Source organism: Mercenaria mercenaria, chromosome 1 (genome assembly GCF_021730395.1).
Source record: "Mercenaria mercenaria strain notata chromosome 1, MADL_Memer_1, whole genome shotgun sequence".
NCBI lineage: Eukaryota > Metazoa > Mollusca > Bivalvia > Venerida > Veneridae > Mercenaria > Mercenaria mercenaria.
The window spans coordinates 3,989,573-4,008,182 of record NC_069361.1 but is presented as its reverse complement, the minus strand read 5'-3'; the positions used below and the strand labels follow the sequence as shown (position 1 = coordinate 4,008,182).

General features: G+C 35.8%; 2 protein-coding genes across 2 annotated transcripts in view; both read right to left on the bottom strand.

The window, feature by feature from the left end:
• The window catches only part of LOC123545821 (cilia- and flagella-associated protein 36-like), a 53,028-nt gene extending 42,901 nt beyond the window's left edge, over positions 1-10,127 (bottom strand). The window contains exons 1-3 of the mRNA XM_053522237.1: positions 9,782-10,127; positions 7,106-7,294; positions 6,121-6,282 (exon numbers count right to left, since the gene is read on the bottom strand). Coding sequence (XP_053378212.1) covers positions 6,121-6,282; positions 7,106-7,294; positions 9,782-10,127 — 697 coding nt within the window. The remainder of the gene's footprint in view (positions 1-6,120; positions 6,283-7,105; positions 7,295-9,781) is intronic.
• Positions 10,128-12,808: 2,681 nt separating this feature from the next.
• LOC123524718 (potassium channel subfamily K member 10-like) lies at positions 12,809-15,189 on the bottom strand. Its single transcript, XM_045303138.2, has 4 exons — positions 15,060-15,189; positions 14,361-14,543; positions 13,362-13,682; positions 12,809-13,029 (listed from the first exon to the last, which is right to left on the bottom strand). The coding sequence occupies exons 1-4, from the start codon at positions 15,187-15,189 to the stop codon at positions 12,809-12,811; spliced, it is 855 nt and encodes a 284-aa protein (XP_045159073.2).
• Between the last annotated feature and the right edge of the window lie 3,421 nt (positions 15,190-18,610).

Sequence of the window (18,610 nt, the reverse complement as noted above, 5' to 3'; positions counted from 1 at the left end):
AGTGTTAAACCTTTCTTAGGTAATAAAGGTAACATTGCTTTGTGAATATCTAAATTACCCCCTGTACTTTTAACAAACTTTGATTTTATTTTTCCACAAGATGAACAAGTAGCCTTTATCATTTTTCTCCCATTTTTTTGCTGTAACATAGTGAGGATTTATATTATCAGTAAATTTTCTTTCTTTCAAACAATATATTTTATTCTGTAAACTCATCTATATCATATGTATTTAAAACTTTTTAGTTGGTTTAAAACCTGTGGATTTTAAATTGTCTGGCATTGGCCAGTCCGGACCAAAGACTAAATCTTTTTTTTTTTGGTTAAACCAAAGGTTTTCATTCGGTTTAACTAAAGATTTAAAAGATTTTCAGGGTATTAAGGGTACCAAGTTAGTATTTTAATTTTAGGGCAAGGTTAAAGTCCACTTATAGAATAGGGACAAGGGGTCAGGGGGGGGGGGGGTTATATTGTTTTAAAATCGGTATTTCTAATACTACTATTAATACTTTTATCATGGACCAAATTTTATTTATTTTGTATGAACAGCTTAAATGCACAACAAATTAGTAATGAAATCGCAATGTATTGGTTTTAAGGGACTAAAAAGTAACCAACTGAAACTATACTGATTTAAAGAGTCAATCCGATTTTGGTAAGCTGTTCAGTACCATTCGTGGAGGAGACAGATATCCGTGAACTGGTTCTTGTTTTTACGAACTATTACTATTATTTACTTAATGATATTGTTCGATGTGCAATATATTAGAAATGGCGGGATCATTATAATGCTATAAAACTCACTAAATTTATTCATTGTTAGGCTTTAATGACTGTTTTTAAGACGGATAAGACTTCGCAAGTAAGACACAGAACGGTATCCAATTGATTGCGTTGCATAACGACCCACTCGAATCGGCGTTGCATTAGGTTTTCGGCCGATTTTTCAGAAATAACCCTGAATAATTCTATGAAAATACACACGCTTTGTTTTAAGAGGTAGCCCTTTACATAAAAAGTGTTTTAACAGTTTCTTGTTCCCGATTAACACTATATTTGATGCGATATTTTCAAAAACTGTCAAAAATCTCCTTCCCCCGCCGGACTGTACAGATGTGTTTGAATAAACGGCACAAACCACAGCTAGATGGACATATGTGCTAAAACATAGACACATTTGCGCTCCAGGTGCACCCATCGTTTTCATTTGATTAGTTATCAAACAGGTAAAAATTCCTTAAAATCATACTTAAAATACCGGAAATTTGTAGTATCGGCCATATTTCTCCATCTGATCGGCGTAAAATTCACCGCTCAAACAACGTTGGAACCACTTGATCTGATAAAGCTATGGCCAGTGTGGTTATGGCGTTCACGAAAGGACGACGTTTTCGTTGTCGTTTTTTTTTTCTTTTTTTCGTCTTTTAGTTCTATCGTATTTTCGCTCCGAAAGCACAAAAAGACGGTTATCGTCACGGGAAACGCAAAAGAACGAAATGGCGACAGTTGCAATGCGCCGATAACGGTGCATTAAATCTGTTGCCTTTTCGTTGCTTTGCTGTTTCGCCCATAATGCGGGCAAAAATACGACAGAACGAAAAAATGACGTTGGCGGAAATCAGCCATTATACATTACCTGTAATGAACAGCCTTGATCATATAAGATTCTTTCACTGGTTGTAGGTGCAGATTGGAATTTCCGGCCTCGAGGGTAAACAGGAAAGACGTCATGACGTTTCAAAGACAAATAACAATGTTTAGTTCCGGTTTTGTTTTATCAGCTCCAGCGTAACGTTATGAATTTTTGATAAAATAACGTGTTTTGAATCGAGAAATATACTATCAGGAACAAAGAGGAGCTGTCAAGGTATTGGATTTTTATTCCGTTTTTCAAAATAAAATATAAATAACTACACAAATCTTCTACATATATGTAGTTCGTAATACGTCATTTAAAGCACGAGAGTCATCTTACACCCCGGGGTGTAAGATGGATTTTTCCAGCATCGGTAAAAATACCGGAAATCCCAGTCTGGTATGCAAGAAAACAGGGTCTGCTACGACGTATTTTGCTGTTTTTCACTGATTTTATCTACTAGTACTTTGAGGCGTCAACTAATGTTCATGGCAGTCTTACAAGCTTATTTCATATACTGTTTAATTGTTACAGATTGTCATCTCACAAGCCCAATGTTTCATTAACAATGTTGTGTTAAAATAGTGTTTCGTGAAATTAATTACTAGTACCTTGCTATAATACTGAGTAACCCACCGTATCCATGGCCCGGATGACGAAGTTTTAGTATTCCCGAATAACCCGAAATTGACCGATGCTTTGCTTCTATGCGGGATTTAAGAAATCCAGGAAAACAAGCTGAAAGCGCATATGTTATGCATATGGTATGCATATAAGTGACTACATTGATTCCGTTTTGCTATCCATAGTTTTAAATTACAAAGTTCAAAAGAATTTGTCTTTTGTTTGACGGGCCAATTTCATTACGTAAGGCAAAATATTATAACTTCTTCATCCTGTTTTATTTCAGAAACTAATTTAACTTGAATTTAATATAATGACCATATGTAAGTGAAAATACAATATCTACACCTCTGTATCTTTTTTAATGATATTTCCTCCTTGAATAGGTACCAACACATACCCCTGTATTTTCGTTACTTTTTAAAAATGTGTAGAGGTCGTAAAATGATTGAAATTATGTGTTTGCACCATTCGAATTTGTTTCAGGTTTTGAAGAGTTTTTATTATCATATGAGCCGCGCCATGAGAAAACCAACATAGTGGCTTTGCGACCAGAATGGATCCAGACCAGCCTGCGCATCCGCGCAGTCTGGTCAGGATCCATGCTGTTCGCTTTCAAAGCCTATTGCAATTAGAGAAACCGTTGGCGAAAAGCATGGATCCTGATCAGACTGCGCGAATGCGCAGGCTGGTCTGGATCCATGCTGGTCGCAAAGATACTATGTTGGTTTTCTCATGGCGCGGCTCATATTTATCTAAATATGTATGAAATTTGATAAATGTATCTTTAAAATTTTGAAAGATATTTCCAAAAATATCGTTTAGTATATATTCTATAACGCCTTAAAATACTATTGAAGAATTTGTAGAAATATTTTACTGTCATTTTATGACTCCTGTTTTTTCTCAGTTGTAGGCATCGTACGCGACTTCCTTCTAACTGAGCCTTCTGTCTCTACAACATGGGCGGCGACAAGATCTGTTACATCGGATATGACGCATGACGCCCATGACAAACCAATAAATATCCATAAATGGTTCAACACCCGGTACGTTTCGGCATACTGTGACTGACCTTCATAATCTAAAAATAGATGGGTGCGAATTTACAGACAATAATTAAATTTAATGAGCATACTATATTCTTTGTGGAATTTTGTCGGTACAACTCATGTCATTCCAGAATAGTAATCCGTCGTTCCAATGAATTTGTTATTATATTTTGTATAAAAATAAAGTTGCTTTTGTATAAAATTATACTGTTGGCGTCCTGCATTTAAAGAAAACATTTTACGTACGCACTTTAATCTTTTGATTTTATACACTTGACAAATCAAAGTCTGTTAAGGTATATGCACAAGTGGGTGGGGTACAATATTTCATTTTGTGACAGAACATAATCGAACGTTTAGTGTATAAATAAAAGAAGAGGCGTTTTTTAAAAAGTGCCCAGATTCGTTTTTACCGGCATATTCGGAAGTTTTCAGGATATCTTACAAAGTTCTTATTACCACCCACGGAGATCTGTTAGGTGATTGCTGAATGGTATTGCCTTATATTTAAGGAGAAAACAAGGGAAGCCCCTGTTACGAAAATTCTGGTGCCCTACGAGCATTGTTTTAGACATGGCAGTAACCTGAGAGCACCGACCTCTAAGCCAGCTGGATGGTTTCCTCACATGAAGTACTTAACACCCAGTCTCCACAGCGGTGAGGGACACGTGATTCGAGGCCAGCGACCTTAACCACTAGGCCAAGGAGGCCCATTCTTTCCACATGTTGTTTGACTGTTATCTTCAAGGAATTACGACTTGCAACAGAACACGTGTAATGATACGCAACGTCAATGCAGTTACGTATCAAGAGAGTAATCATAAATTTAAGTAAATTAAAAAAAAAATGACATTTGAAATGAAAAGACGATTAAAAGGTTTCATATGTCTCGGACTTTCCGGCTTCAGTCCAAGCTTGTTCGGGGGTCCGTTGGACCCGAAAGAGCATATCGAGAAAGAGAAATAAAGTCTTGCCTATAAGATAATCGCCAAACCCTACGGTTGTGTAGGTAATAACGGTGAAATAGACAGCCTCCAGCATTGTCCATCCTTCTGTTTTCAGGTACACTATTGAAGGAAGAAGTATCATAATGGCATTCCCTAAGATAAAAATCATAGCCGATTTTACCATACGCTCGTTTCTGCTTTTCGATCGGTTCCTGAATTTCTTTATTGGAACAGACATTCTCCGGCCGACTTCGATCATCAGTACACAAGTGCATGGAATTCCACATACCGCATAGAAAATGCAGAAAGCCTGTCTGCCTGGCGTTGATGGAGCAATATCTCCATAACCTTGAAAGACAGAAATAAATCGTACAATCTATAAATAAACAGAATAGAAATCGTATTGTTATTTTCAAACTATCGTCGGGTACCCTTCAGCCGAAGATGCCATTGATCCGCCGCCACGTTTTTATGATTCGCTATGCTTTTTTTTGGGGGGGGGGTGGGGGGTGGGGGTGCTGAATATGCTCGGACAATGGAACTTTTTCTGTGATGTCAAATGAATTCCAACCCAAAAGAAGCTAAAAATGAGGAATTATTGTGAAATGATTCAATATTTATTTTCTTTATCTATAGATTTTATTTACTATCACAACAGCAGACTCGGAGTACCATGTGGCAGCTGTAAAAAGTACCCCCGTACTTGGATTTAGTGTTGTTATATTTTCTGGTCCTCTGGGATCATAGAGTTCATTCAATGTTCATGGATAATAGAGTTCTGCTAAAGCCGGTGCTAGGGGGCGCGAGAGGGTGTAGCACATTTTATTACCTCTCACGAACAGACAAAACGAGTCTTCCATTATACTCAGTTCCAAAAGAAAGTGTGCACTTTTTAAGTTTAGATATTTCAAAAAATCCCCCGACGTTTTTGTTTCATTTTTTCATACACTAACTCTCAGGTATAACTCAAAATCTAAAATGCACACCAATTTGTTTACGAACTGATTTAAATTTTGGTACCAAACTTATAAGTTTTCATGAAAATAACCGAGAAAAAATAACAGAAAACTGAGTGCACACTTTCTTTTGGAACTGAGTGTATTTTGCTTGGTTGCGTTCTATGCTTCTTGAAGTATGTTCTTATAAATTTTATTAATTATCACATCAGCAGTCTCTATTAGTGCCGTGTGGCGGCTGCAAAAAACCTCCTCGTACTAGGACTCCGTGGTGTTATATTTTCTGGTCCTGTGGGATCATGGAGTCCGATAATAGAATTCCACTTAAACCTGTGCCATGGCGCGTGAGGGGTATTGCACATTTCATAATCTCTTATGAACAGACTAAAGCCGAGTCTGCTATTATTTTGCTTGGTTGCATTCTAATCTTCCAAAGGATCTTCTCATAGACTTTAGTCGCATTCTTTTTCACAAGTTTAGACACACACTTATCAATGGAAATCTAATGATTTTATAATTGGGGTTGTCTTGTTCTTGAACATTTAATCTGGTGTGTTGTCTCCAGGGCATTACTAATATGGCCAATATTCTTTTCTTCTTTGAACTGTTATACTGAAAAGTTACAATGGCCCTGAAGAATAATAGACATACTAAAGATGCTAAATTTATTTAACTTCTTTTATGTAGCAATTGTCTTATTTAACGAAATTTCTTAGGTCGACTCGATGGTAACATGTTTGGATCTTTTTCAATCTTACTAAAACAAAGCTGTCAAATATCTTTATTCTCAAAACTCTTATCCTTCAGGCAAATTCTACTCGTTTCATTGAAACAATTATAATGCTTACTTGCGCGATAAAATTCCTTATAATAAAGGAAATATAGTAAAATACTAAATTACTTTACCAACAGTGGTAACAACGGTTACAGAAAAACACAGTGCACGCATATAGCTCCATTTATCCTTGGACTGTGTCTCGTTAACCTCCAGTAGGCCTTGTCCATACGTTTCTGCAACTGAGAGAATCAGTGCTTTTAACTTCTTCTCATCCGTTACACTGTTGTTAACTTAAATAGAAACATTGTTGTGTATAGTATAAACGTGTTTGTTAAAGTCTAGCTATAACAGGAAAAGAACATCACGCTCACTATTTCAGATACACTGAACACCATGGAAGACCTCAGCCACTATTTCAGATGGAAAACCACAGTAACTATTTCAGACGGAGCGGACATCTGGGTAGAGTGAATCATGGGCAGTCTTCACATGAAAGGATCTACTTAAGTTCCAGCGATAGATGCAAACTAGGATAAGAAAAGTATATTATAAGAAAGTAGATCAGAAGTCAATTTTCACAAGATATAAATATGTATCTAAAATTCAATGCCTTGGTCTATTATAAGCGGTATAAGGTAAAAATAAAAAAAAAGCACATGAAGCTTATACAGACAGACTATGCTTTAAATGGACAGTACATAAACGAACATATTAATATAATATATTTCCTTAAAGAAATATTAGACCAAAGTTCATACAATTACTTCATAGTATTTATGCAAACATAAAATAAACGTATTTAGTCTAAAAAACAGTGTTGTGTGTAAGATTTAAAATAGTACACACCTTATTCATGTACAATGTATACTAGTAGATAAGCACAGAAAAAATGTGTAATATCGCTAAAATACTGTGTATTTTTTCTAACAAATGATTTTAATTGTGAATGTAGTCTGCAATCACAGTATATATATGTATTTCATTAATTCAGTTGTAGATTTTTTTCTATATTTAAAGTTACGCATCTAAAGACAAACTTGTGATGAAAGTTTGCATTAGATATCTTTAAGCCAAACAAATATTCCAGTCCAAAACAAGACAAATTGTGCATACCCAGAAATTCGCTAAGGTTGATGTTCGGCATTGTTTTCGGTGTGGTCTCCTGTCCATTTCCCGACTCCAGTGCTTGAAATACCGCCGCTGCAATAAACTGATACACGGTCAATAACAGAGCTACCACCAATACCGTCAGCCAGTGCATTTCATCTACTTTACTAATTGGTGTTTTGCCACTTAAAAATTCTGAAATATACTTATTGAATACAACGATGATATTCATGAAATGCGTCAAAAATTTAAGATATATTGCTCTACGCAAAATAGTAATTCACATCCTCAATCACGTTTCAGAATAACAGGTTGCTTTGTCCGTCCCTCAGTATAGTAAGTTTTTTAGTATTTACAAAAAAAGGTCTCGGTCAAAACTTTATGCTTTAACAAGTCAGAGAGGGAACATCACTCCTAGATGTGTTCATGTGGTAGATTTTGCAATCGAAATACTTGCTATAGCCTTGATCATAAGCAGAACACTTCGGTCGAGCCTTTCTAAATATAAAATATAGTTTTCGAAGATCCACCACGTGTAATTACAATATGAACAGTCAGTTTGTCAGTAGATATGTTTAAACTCGATATTCCGTCAACAATCCAATTCAAATTGGGAAAATTTGCCTTAAGTTACTTTACAAGAAATGAATTTATTCCTACCAAACATAAGAGTACATGTGACACACAAAAAGTGTCAGCTGTGAGATTAAATGTCCATGAAACTTTTATATCAATATTGGAAAGAATGTCACAAATATTTCATGGATTAATACACAGATGACTTGCATTTCATTGATTGGAAGGAACAACTGACTCCCAGTAAACGCCACAGGAGCTTATTAATATTATATACTAGAACAGTAGGTAATGTATTAATTTATTACAAAGACTGGTTATAAGGAAAATAAATGTGATGCATATATGTGTCAGTGACAGGCAACAGAGTTTTGTCCTATACAAGTGACAACAAACGGACTGAGGAGAAGATTGTTGGTACAAAAACAACTCTGTAAGAGGGAATGGTGCGTTATTCGTTCCCTACTGGTTGAAAAAAACAGTTTCGGGGACTATTGGATTGCAATTTTCCGGCTGTCCGTCTGTCTGTCCTGCAGTCATTCCGTCCGTCCATCCGTCTGCTGGCATTTTCGTGCCTCCATAACTCTGTCATTTATCAAGGGATTTTAGTATTTAAAAATTCCCCATGAGAAGGCAACTTATCAAGCGTAAAAGCGGAATCCCTAAAGGTCAAGGTCATACTTGGAAGGACTTTTTTCCCTGTCCGGTTTATAACTCTGCCATCCGTGAAGGGAGGCACTTGTCACACTTGTCACACTTCGCAGGCAAATGTTAACATGGCATAAACAGGGTCTGTCCTTGTCCGGTCCAGAACTCAATAAAGGGATTATAATGTTACTTGACATAATAGTATGTTCCCAATAAACAGATAACATATCAGACGCACGCCCAGAACCCAAGCATAGGTCGAGGTCACACTTTGAGATCAAATGTCAATAGGGATTTTTCCTGTCCGGTACATAACTTTGTCATGAACAGGATATGAATATCAGCTGGCACAAATATTCCCCTGGATGAGACAATGTGTCATGTGCAAAACACGGACCCTGAGCTGAAAGGTAGGCAAGGTCACACTTGGAGTTCAAAGGCTAACATAGCCATTTCCTGTCCGGTCTGTAATTCAAATATCCTTAAAGGGATTAATTAATAAATTAATATTACATGACACAAATGTATCTCATAATAAGACAATGTGTCAAGCACAGCACCCAGACCCTTGGCTCAAGATCAAGGCAACACTTTGATGTCAAAGGTCTATAAGTTTTTTCCATGTATGGCCAATGACTTTTCAACCAATTTCAAAATTAAATGTAATCAAAATTGAAATTAGATACTTTTTATATTTATAGATTTTATAAAACAGTCAGCAACAGTAGATTTTTATATGCAAACTTTAATCCAAGTGTTTTGTTATAACATTATAACATATTGTGTATATATAGTACAATTTCTTTTATACATCATTGACAGATATTAGATCATTATGTTGTACTGTGTTAGAGAAAATTAGGTGCCTTTCAGTATGGGACATTCATTTGTTGTCTCTGTACTGTTTAGTGACTAAGTTGCTCATCATACTCATTAATTATATTTACCCGACAGTATCTGTCATGGATAAACATATCTTAAAACTAAAACTAAAAATGCTTTAATGATATCAAGTAAAAGAGAAGAAATAATTCATTCTCTCCAACGGAACAATGGCAATAAAAATCAATGTGCGAAAACGGCATCGTTTAGTTAAACCTGTTAAAAGACATAAAATAAACAAACAAAAAATACGTTTTTAACATGAAAAATCGAACACAAGTGAGCCCCAACTTTTACACTTTCACTCACAACGCGTCTAGCATTTACTTTGAAGCCAGGTTTTCATGCAAAACTATTGAGGTAATGGATCGGCAATTTTTGTTCGATTAGGTATTTTATCAAACGCTGTTTCGGCAATCTCAGGCTGTAATGCGATTCATACAACCACCCTGGGATGTATAAACATGCCGTCTATTGAAAGTTACATTCGACACGAGGAGCATGTAACAAGTATAAGGAACGATACACACCAGAACAATGTCAGGTAGCAAGTATCGCTCATTATTTCTTGTATACTGTACAGCAACCGCCAAAACAATACCAGGTAGCAAGAATCACTCATTATGTTTTGTATACTGTACGGCAACCACATAAACACTACCAGGTAGCAAGAATCACTCATTATTTCGTATGTACTGTACGGCAACCACATAAACAATACCAGGAAGCAATAATCACCCGTTATGTTTTGTATACTGTACGGCAACCGCCAAAACAATTCCAGATAGCAAGAATCACTCGTTATGTTTTGTATACTGTACGGCAACCACATAAACAATACCAGGTAGCAAGAATCACTCATTATGTTTTGTATACAGTACGGCAACCGCCAGAACAATACCAGGTAGCAAGAATCACTCATTATTTCGTATGTACTGTACGGCAACCACCTAAGAATCACCCATTATGTTTTGTATACTGTACGGCAACCCCAAAACAATTCCAGGTAGCAAGAATCACTCGTTATGTTTTGTATACTGTACGGCAACCACATAAACAATACCAGGTAGCAAGAATCACTCATTATGTTTTGTATACTGTACGGCAACCGCCAGAACAATACCAGGTAGCAAAAATCACTCATTATTTCGTATGTACTGTACGGCAACCACCTTAGAATCATTCATTATGTTTTGTATACTGTACGGCAACCGCCAGAACAATGCCAGGTAGCAAGAATCACTCATTATTTCGTATGTACTGTACGGCAACCACCTAAGAATCACGCATTATGTTTTGTATACTGTACGGCAACCGCCAGAACAATGCCAGGTAGCAAGAATCACTCATTATTTCGTATATACTGTACGGCAACCACCTAAGAATCACTCATTATGTTTTGTATACTGTACGTCAACCGCCAGAACAATATCAGGTAGCAAGAATCACTCATTCTTTAGTATGTACTGTACGGCAACCACCTAAGAATCACTCATTATGTTTTGTATACAGTACGGCAACCGCCAGAACAATACCAGGTAGCAAGAATCACTCATTATTTCGTATGTACTGTACGGCAACCACCTAAGAATCACTCATTATCTTTTGTATACTGTACGGCAACCGCCAAAACAATGCCAGGTAGCAAGAATCACTCATTATTTCGTATGTACTGTACGGCAACCACCTAAGAATCACTCATTATGTTTTGTATACTGTACGTCAACCGCCAAAACAATGCCAGGTAGCAAGAATCACTCATTATTTCGTATGTACTGTACGGTAACCGCCTAAACAATACCAGGTAGCAAGAATCACTCATTATGTTTTGTATACTGTACGGTAACCGCCTAAACAATACCAGGTAGCAAGAATCACTCATTATGTTTTGTATACTGTACGGTAACCGCCTAAACAATATCAGGTAACAAGAATCATTCATTATGTTTTGTATACTGTAACAATGCCGGGTAGCAAGAACCCCGCTTTATTTCGAATAGTCGTAGTCTTCTACAAAGTTAATGTTAAACGGTAAATATTTGAAAAAAGCCGAAGCCAGTACAAACTATAACACATGACATGGAAAAATTATAATATTTCAAATACGTATATGAAAACAAAACACGTGTTGCAGTACAATGTACTTCAAAAACAGATACGCTATTGTAAATGTCAATAAAATCTTTTTGTAGCATAGCTAGAGCAATAACCAAGCAAAGTGGTACTCCGACTACTTTTGACTAGGTTTAGTTTAGTTTAGTTTAGTTTAAGCATATTTTATTGCCAGTATCTACATATATAAAAAAATGAATACACCACTGTACATAATAATGTTAGGCAGAGTCTTGACCCACAGTTTCTCTCAATATTAGCACATCCTACCCCAACTTGACTAACGTAAGGGAAGGCTTTTTTGTAAAGACCGTTTATTATACTACTGTTCAATATAACCGAGACTGAAAGACCTGTGGCTATGACCCAATTTTGAACAGTATCCACATTCACTTTAATAACAATTAAGCCATAAAGAAAATAAACTCAATACAAGACTTTTGTTTTGATTTAGACAATTTTCTTCTACGAGGATTGTTCAAATATGAATGCATCTAAGCACATAAAAATGTATCCTTGATAGATTTCAATGAAAATTTTATTTGGTCCCCTCGAAGTGTTCACCTCCAATAGATATGCAAAGTTTCAGTCTTCTAATCCAATTCTTGAAGGCATTTTCATAGTCTTTTCTAGGTATACTATGAAGACACTGGAATATTGCAGAACCGAGGCGCTGCACAAAATTTCGACCAGAAAGGTATTTTTGAGCCTTGGGAAAAAAAGAAGTCACACGGGGCAAGGTCAGGCGAATAAGGAGTGCGAGGGAGCACAACCTTTTCCTGCTTCAGAAAGGAAAGTCTTGTACAATAGACGCCTTGTGCGATGACGCATTGTCATGTAGCAATCTGACATTGGCCAAACCAGTTGCGGGTCTTTGATTTTTGAAATATTTCTTCAGTTTTTGAAGAACTTTAGTCTTGTAAAACTTCGCATTTACGGATTTGCTTTAAGGTACAGCAACTGAATGGCAGGAACCTAAGTTGTGAAGAATATGGCATACATTACCTTCTTGACACTCATGGTCCACCTTGCAATGCATGGTCTTTTGCCAGACTTTGTTGCCCCTATTTTGTTCTGAATCTTTCGTTTGGGCTCAAAAAAGTGAACCCATGTCAAACGGATTTTAATGGGTGTGGTATCAATGTAAAGATAACATGTTTATCTACCCAATAATCTTAATTTCCTCGTTATTTTTGCATTATTAAAAAGCCAGGGATAAAATCCTTCGTGGTACTAGAAAGTTTCAGTCCTTTCCGTTGTTTTCAAGCCAATATCCTATTAAAATACCAACCGATCGAGACGGGCCGGAATTATTGTTTTCCAGTCCAACCATAACAACACAACTTGTAATTTTCAAATTATGTGCAGTATTCTAGTTCGACCAATTGCTGTTGTGTCAAATTGTACGATCACGAATATATCCCATTTCTCAAACAAATGCGTTACTGAACAACATTCTGTTAAAGATCTGGAAGCTCCAGTATTATGCTGTTAAATGTAATTCAGTCTCTGGGTAGTTTCTGGTCCACTATTGTTCTCTGTTGTTGATATTCTACGCGATGCTCTTCGAACCGAGGCCTCCCGTTTTTCTACACCGGCGGTAAAATGATCGCTTACATCAGATAAAGCAGCCGACGCCCATGCCAAGCCAATAAATATCCAGAGATGGTTCAGTAACTGGTATATTTCAGAATACTTCAACTTCTCGTAGTCTGCAAAGTACACGTGATTTTTTTATCAGTTCATACAAAATATGTTCAGTATCAAAACAACATAACTGTTTAAACTAAATAACGCTTGGATATTATTTTGCACAGAAATACAGCCCGGACAATAATTTACTCGGACGCACACATGGACGGACGGACAGTGCGATTTTAATATGCCCACCTTTGGGGGCATTAAAATATAAAAGCTAGAAATATACGCGTGAAAATATTCAACATTCGTGACTTGTAAGGCATTGAATCCTTCATATTAATCGTACTTGCATGTGTTCAGGGTGGTGAAAGAAGTAAAAGTGGATAAGAAAAACATATCTTGCCTACAACGTAATCGCCAAATCCTATGGTTGTGAAGGTAATCACAGAGAAGTAGACCGACTCGAGCAGTGTCCATCCCTCAGTGTTCCTGTGAACGAATGCAGGTATAAATATCATGACGGCCGTCCCTACGGTAAAAACTGCAATCGAATTTATTATCCGTTTATACCTGGTCTTCGATCTATTCCTGAATTTCTTTATTGGAGCAGAAATTTTTCGACCGAACTGAATTAGTAGTACACCGTTAACTGGAATGCCAATGAGTGCATAGAAAATACAGAACAACTGTCCTCCTGGAGTTGATGGAGCAATATTTCCATAACCTGAAATCAAAACGACAACTTTTTATATCAAATTCTATAATACAACTGGAATTGCTGTCCTATTAATAGGGGGTCGAACGTAAAGTGTTGTTGTGGGAGCCTTTATGTGAGGAGCTGTTGTCATAGGAGTCAAAATGGCGGAAAAATGACATTTTTAGCCGAGAACTTTCTGAAAACTTCGTTAATGTAACTTTGTTTGCATTTTTCTCTTAATTTCAATATGGCTAGTCCGAAGAGCTATGTTTTGCCTTAAATCGGCACCAGTCGTTGGCTTAAAAGATTAAAGAACAAAAACGTTATTGAAGGCACCAGTTGGCTGATTGGAATAATATTTTGAAAGACCTTCACTTTTGAATCAGCTTACACTTTTCAATGATACCTAGACTGATTATCGCCAGACCTGGACCCAGGACATTCCCATCAATGTTTACCCATCACCCAGGACATTCCCATCAATGTTTACCCACAACAAAAAATGTCATAAAGTCATCCCCACGACAACTTAACATCTTAACATGCATAATGGAAAAAATCGGCGATAAATGTATTTATGAGCGTAAAAATTGGATGAATTTCTTAATCAACAAGTGATTAATCATTGTTAATAACATAAAGGGTTTAGATACGTTAAAATGGAGAAAAAACAAAATAAACCTGTATTAAATTTAATTATCTTACCAACAGTGGTGATAACTGTTATACAAAAACATAGTGCACTCATATAGTTCCATTTTTCCTCGGACTTGGTCACGTTGACGTCGAGTAAGCCTTGGTCATACGCCTGAACCATCGCCAAAACGAATACTTCAATCTTTTTCTTGTCAATAAAACTGGTATTTTCTGCAGTAAAACTGGCATTTTCTACAACAGAAAATATAGAAGCTTAGCCATAAAAATTGTCATTTCAAATTTTATTTATAAAATAGATTTTACTTATGGATTGATTAATAAGACATGTGTTACGTACCACGGAACCAGCAATGAGCGTAATATGCGTCTAAGGTGTTACGTAAAGCCAAGCTTTTATGTAAAAGTACAATTTTTGTAAAGCAAGTTATAACAAAATTCAAAAGCCAAAGAAATTATACAATTAGTCATCAAAAGTGTTTTTCTTTAGTACATACGACTGGTGACAATCAAGCTTTGTCAATTTAAGATATTTATGGAACAAAACAGAAGATCTGCACACTATATACAAAGTCAGCTTGCAAAGACACAAGTAGACCCAATGCATTTATATCATATGCTTAAAATACCCAATAATAGTATCTTATTTTAATTCTAGATATATTAAGAAAAGGTATAATTGACGGATGATCAAGGTTTACGAAGAAAATGTCATGAAAGAGTTATAAACAAAAATTCTCATGTATTTACCTAGCAGGTCACTTATCTTGTATTTAGGTTTCTGCTCGTTGTTTGACTCCAGTGCCTCGAATACAGCTGCACCGATTAAAAGGTAAGCAGTTGTAGCCAGGAACAAAATAAGAACCGTCACCCAGTGCATTCCGGCATTCTTTTAAACAGCACCTAGATCGATAAATAGTTAAACTATTAAATTTTAATTCCTATCCAAATTCTCACGTCTTAAATTAAAAAAAGAGTCATAGAACTTGCATCTGCTCGAATATACTGCACTTATTCTGTATATCTAATGGAGAAAAAAAAACTTTCACAAAAGATATGCGGAAGTCAAACAAAATAAGTCACCTTTGCGTTGGCGATTTAAGAACTAAACGACTTAAAATTTAAATTTCTAATTCTAATTCCAATCGTAAATTAAACACTTAAGGAAATCTTATTAACCAAAATCCGACAGTCATTGATTCTACTAGTATAGTAACATTTGCCGCTGGCCTCACTCCAATATCAGTATTAGTGAAAGTAACTAAACCTAGAGGGAAATAATTAAGCATTGCGACAATTGAAAAATCATCTGCTTAAACATGTATGGATGGAATGGTACTAGCGCTTAACTCGGTTGTTAACGTTTATAGACTATCCATCAACTCCGGTGGTTTTATGTATACCTTTGTATGTAAAATGTATTACTAGTATTGGTAGTGATTTGACCAAAACCTAATCAAATTGAATGACTCTGTTTCATTTCAAGCGGCTCTGTCAGATATGACTATATTCCTTCACACTCTGGCTGAATGTTTTACCAAGCACTCGCGTTATTACCATTTCTTCACCATGCAAAAGACACCATGTATATAAAGTTTTGTTTAGTTTGTTGGGTTTACAGTCACAACTACGTAATTTAGATTGTATGGAAACTTTTTCAGCTTTTGACAGTAAAGGAAGATCCCATGTGCCTCTCGAGGCTGCTATAGAAAGTACTTTTACCCCGGTTTTTGCAAGTGTAAATGATTGCTTCTGGTAGTCAATTCCTTGAAAAATGTTTTGATAAATTAAGTTTTTAATTCATAATGTCATACATTTTATGTAACAATTAATGTCATCTAATGTATATGCTAGGATGACAGGATTATATCTTTAATGTATTTCTACCTTTAATGTTGATATTTCCCGTAACGTATTTTGAAAGAGAACCTAGTTTTCTGTACTTTAACTTCGTTTGAACGTGTAACAAATGGTATATAATCTCGTTGTTTTAAATCCACATTTGAAGTAATACAAATTAAACAGTTCCTTATGTTTGTCTTGTTACAGTAATCATTTGTCGTTCTTTTACTGTAGACTAATCCTCGTTCGCCCTTGTAGATGTTAGATTGTTTTTCTTTTGTGACATGACATCATTTGAAAGGAGTAGAATACTTGTAACACTTATATCTCACTTTTCTGGAATAACAAACTAAAAACATTTAGTTTTGTATCCAAACTTTCCCATTTATTCAAATTTAGTTCTTTCAATCCAAAATGCAACGTATTATTTTAATGTAATAACGTTTTGCTCCAAACACGAATTATTGCTATATAGTATATAACCATTCATAAGAGATGACTGAGAGCCCAAAGTGCGACCTTTACGTTTAAGAAAGGGAGCTGGGTGACTTCGTTTTGCTGTGGTAAATATTTGTATCTAACCCTATGCAACATATTTTGAACCGGAATCTGTACATGGGTGTAGAAGTTAGCCCAGTGAAGGATTTGAGGATGGACGAAAGGTCGGACTGAACCAAGCATTTGCAGCGTTTTTGTTTAGCCCAGCGGGCGCCACGGGATAGCCGGTTATCCAGTGTGCACATCAATTAGATAGCGAATGGTCATAAACCTCGCATATGGATTGTATTCACGATCCGTAGATCAGCCTGTATGTAACTTCTTTATTTCAAAGCAGGAACTGTGACAATACCTGCGATCGACATGAACTCTTATAATACACACTAAAAGATCACTTCAATTTCTGCATACCTTCAGAATCTAATACAGTGTTTTCGAAGACCTGTTTTTCGAGTATCTATATTTCCATTCGATTTAAAAACAAATGAAATAAAATAAAACACCGATATAGAATTTATACACCTCAAATTCATTCTACAGTTAAGTTTTGTCCTGATCTGCTTTTGGGCTTTTGTATATTCATTTTCGCGTTACAGAGTTTATCTTTTTTAGTGTTGCATTTGGTATATATAAGTAAAAGTTATTAACCTAATGTTTTAACAACACGAGACAATTGCAAATGCCTTATCGTTTCCGATTGTGCTTTAACTTTTAAAATATTGAAAATCATCCCGAGGACTTCACATTTAATATAGAATTGAACAGAAAATCACTGATTTTAAATAATTTATAACTGAGAATAGATATTATTGGATAAAATGTCAACTCAGTTAATGAATTATTCTGTATGGGAAATTTCAGTATAAAAGCAAAAGCTTATTTCTAATGACAGAGCTACACACAGGGAATTCTAAACGTCTATAGATATCAACACAATGTACCACACCAATTGTTGTCCAGTTACTGAACGATTCAAAAGGTTTGGAGGACATTGATGATACACAACTGGGTGTTTACTATACCTTGATAAATAAGTAATTTGATATTGGCCCTGGTATTTGTTTGAGGGCAGTCGTATCGGCCCAAGGCTAAAAGCCGAGGGCTAATACCGCTGACCCGAGGACATATTACAGGGCCAATATCAAATCACTATTTTATTGCCGCTGACTGATATAGATATAAGCACCGTTATGGAGGAGGCATTTGTTTTATTGAACGAGGCAAATGCTGTGTTTAAGGGCTAATATTTAATAGTTATTTATTTATAGTTTCACAATACCCAAATGACTAGTATCTCAGTGGCTAATAACCTATATGATAATTTTGATGCCGTTTACAAGTTTTTACCTCTAAAAAATTTTGATACCATTCTACAATACTTTACTTGCCTGTGTTATCTACAAACTTTTACTACTTGAACGTATTTGATTGTTTATATCATCTATCATGTCGTCTACGAGCGTACCAGTCCCTTTCAATTCAAAGTAAATTAGTGATGCCATCTTCATACCTTTACTATTCGAAGTACATTGTCGGTATCATCTACAAGCCTTCGTGGTCTCAAATTACTTTGTCGGTGCCATCTGCAAATCTTTAATTACCACGCAAGGGTAGAGACCACCAATTGTTTTCCCATAGGCGGCTTACATTGTAACAGTATCATGAGTATGGCGTGTACGGCCTTCCGTAAATAAAAACATGTATATCTAATTACATGTTTTTTTTTCAAGAACTATCTTAGTTCTACCAAACTATCGGACGAAAAACATATGAATAGTGATACTTTATTTAAGTAATTTTCGTGTGAATGAGATGATCCCTGTTTACATCGTTGTCACGAAGAGATGTTCAATACACATAAAATGTAGCAAATTTTGTCAAAATGTATAATAAAATACTGTAAATAATCACATTCTGGGTTTGTGACTGACCAATCAGAATGCACAGACGCTACCTTATTT

Excerpts from the sequence above, each read along its gene's own strand:
- LOC123524718 (XM_045303138.2), bottom strand. The coding sequence starts at position 15,189 with ATGCACTGGGTGACGGTTCTTATTTTGTTCCTGGCTACAACTGCTTAC. Across the intron at positions 14,544-15,059 it reads CAAGATAAGTGACCTGCTAG|AAAATGCCAGTTTTACTGCA; the intron begins GTAAATACATGA and ends TTTCTGTTGTAG. Across the intron at positions 13,030-13,361 it reads ATTTGGCGATTACGTTGTAG|ACTACGAGAAGTTGAAGTAT; the intron begins GCAAGATATGTT and ends TGTACTTTGCAG.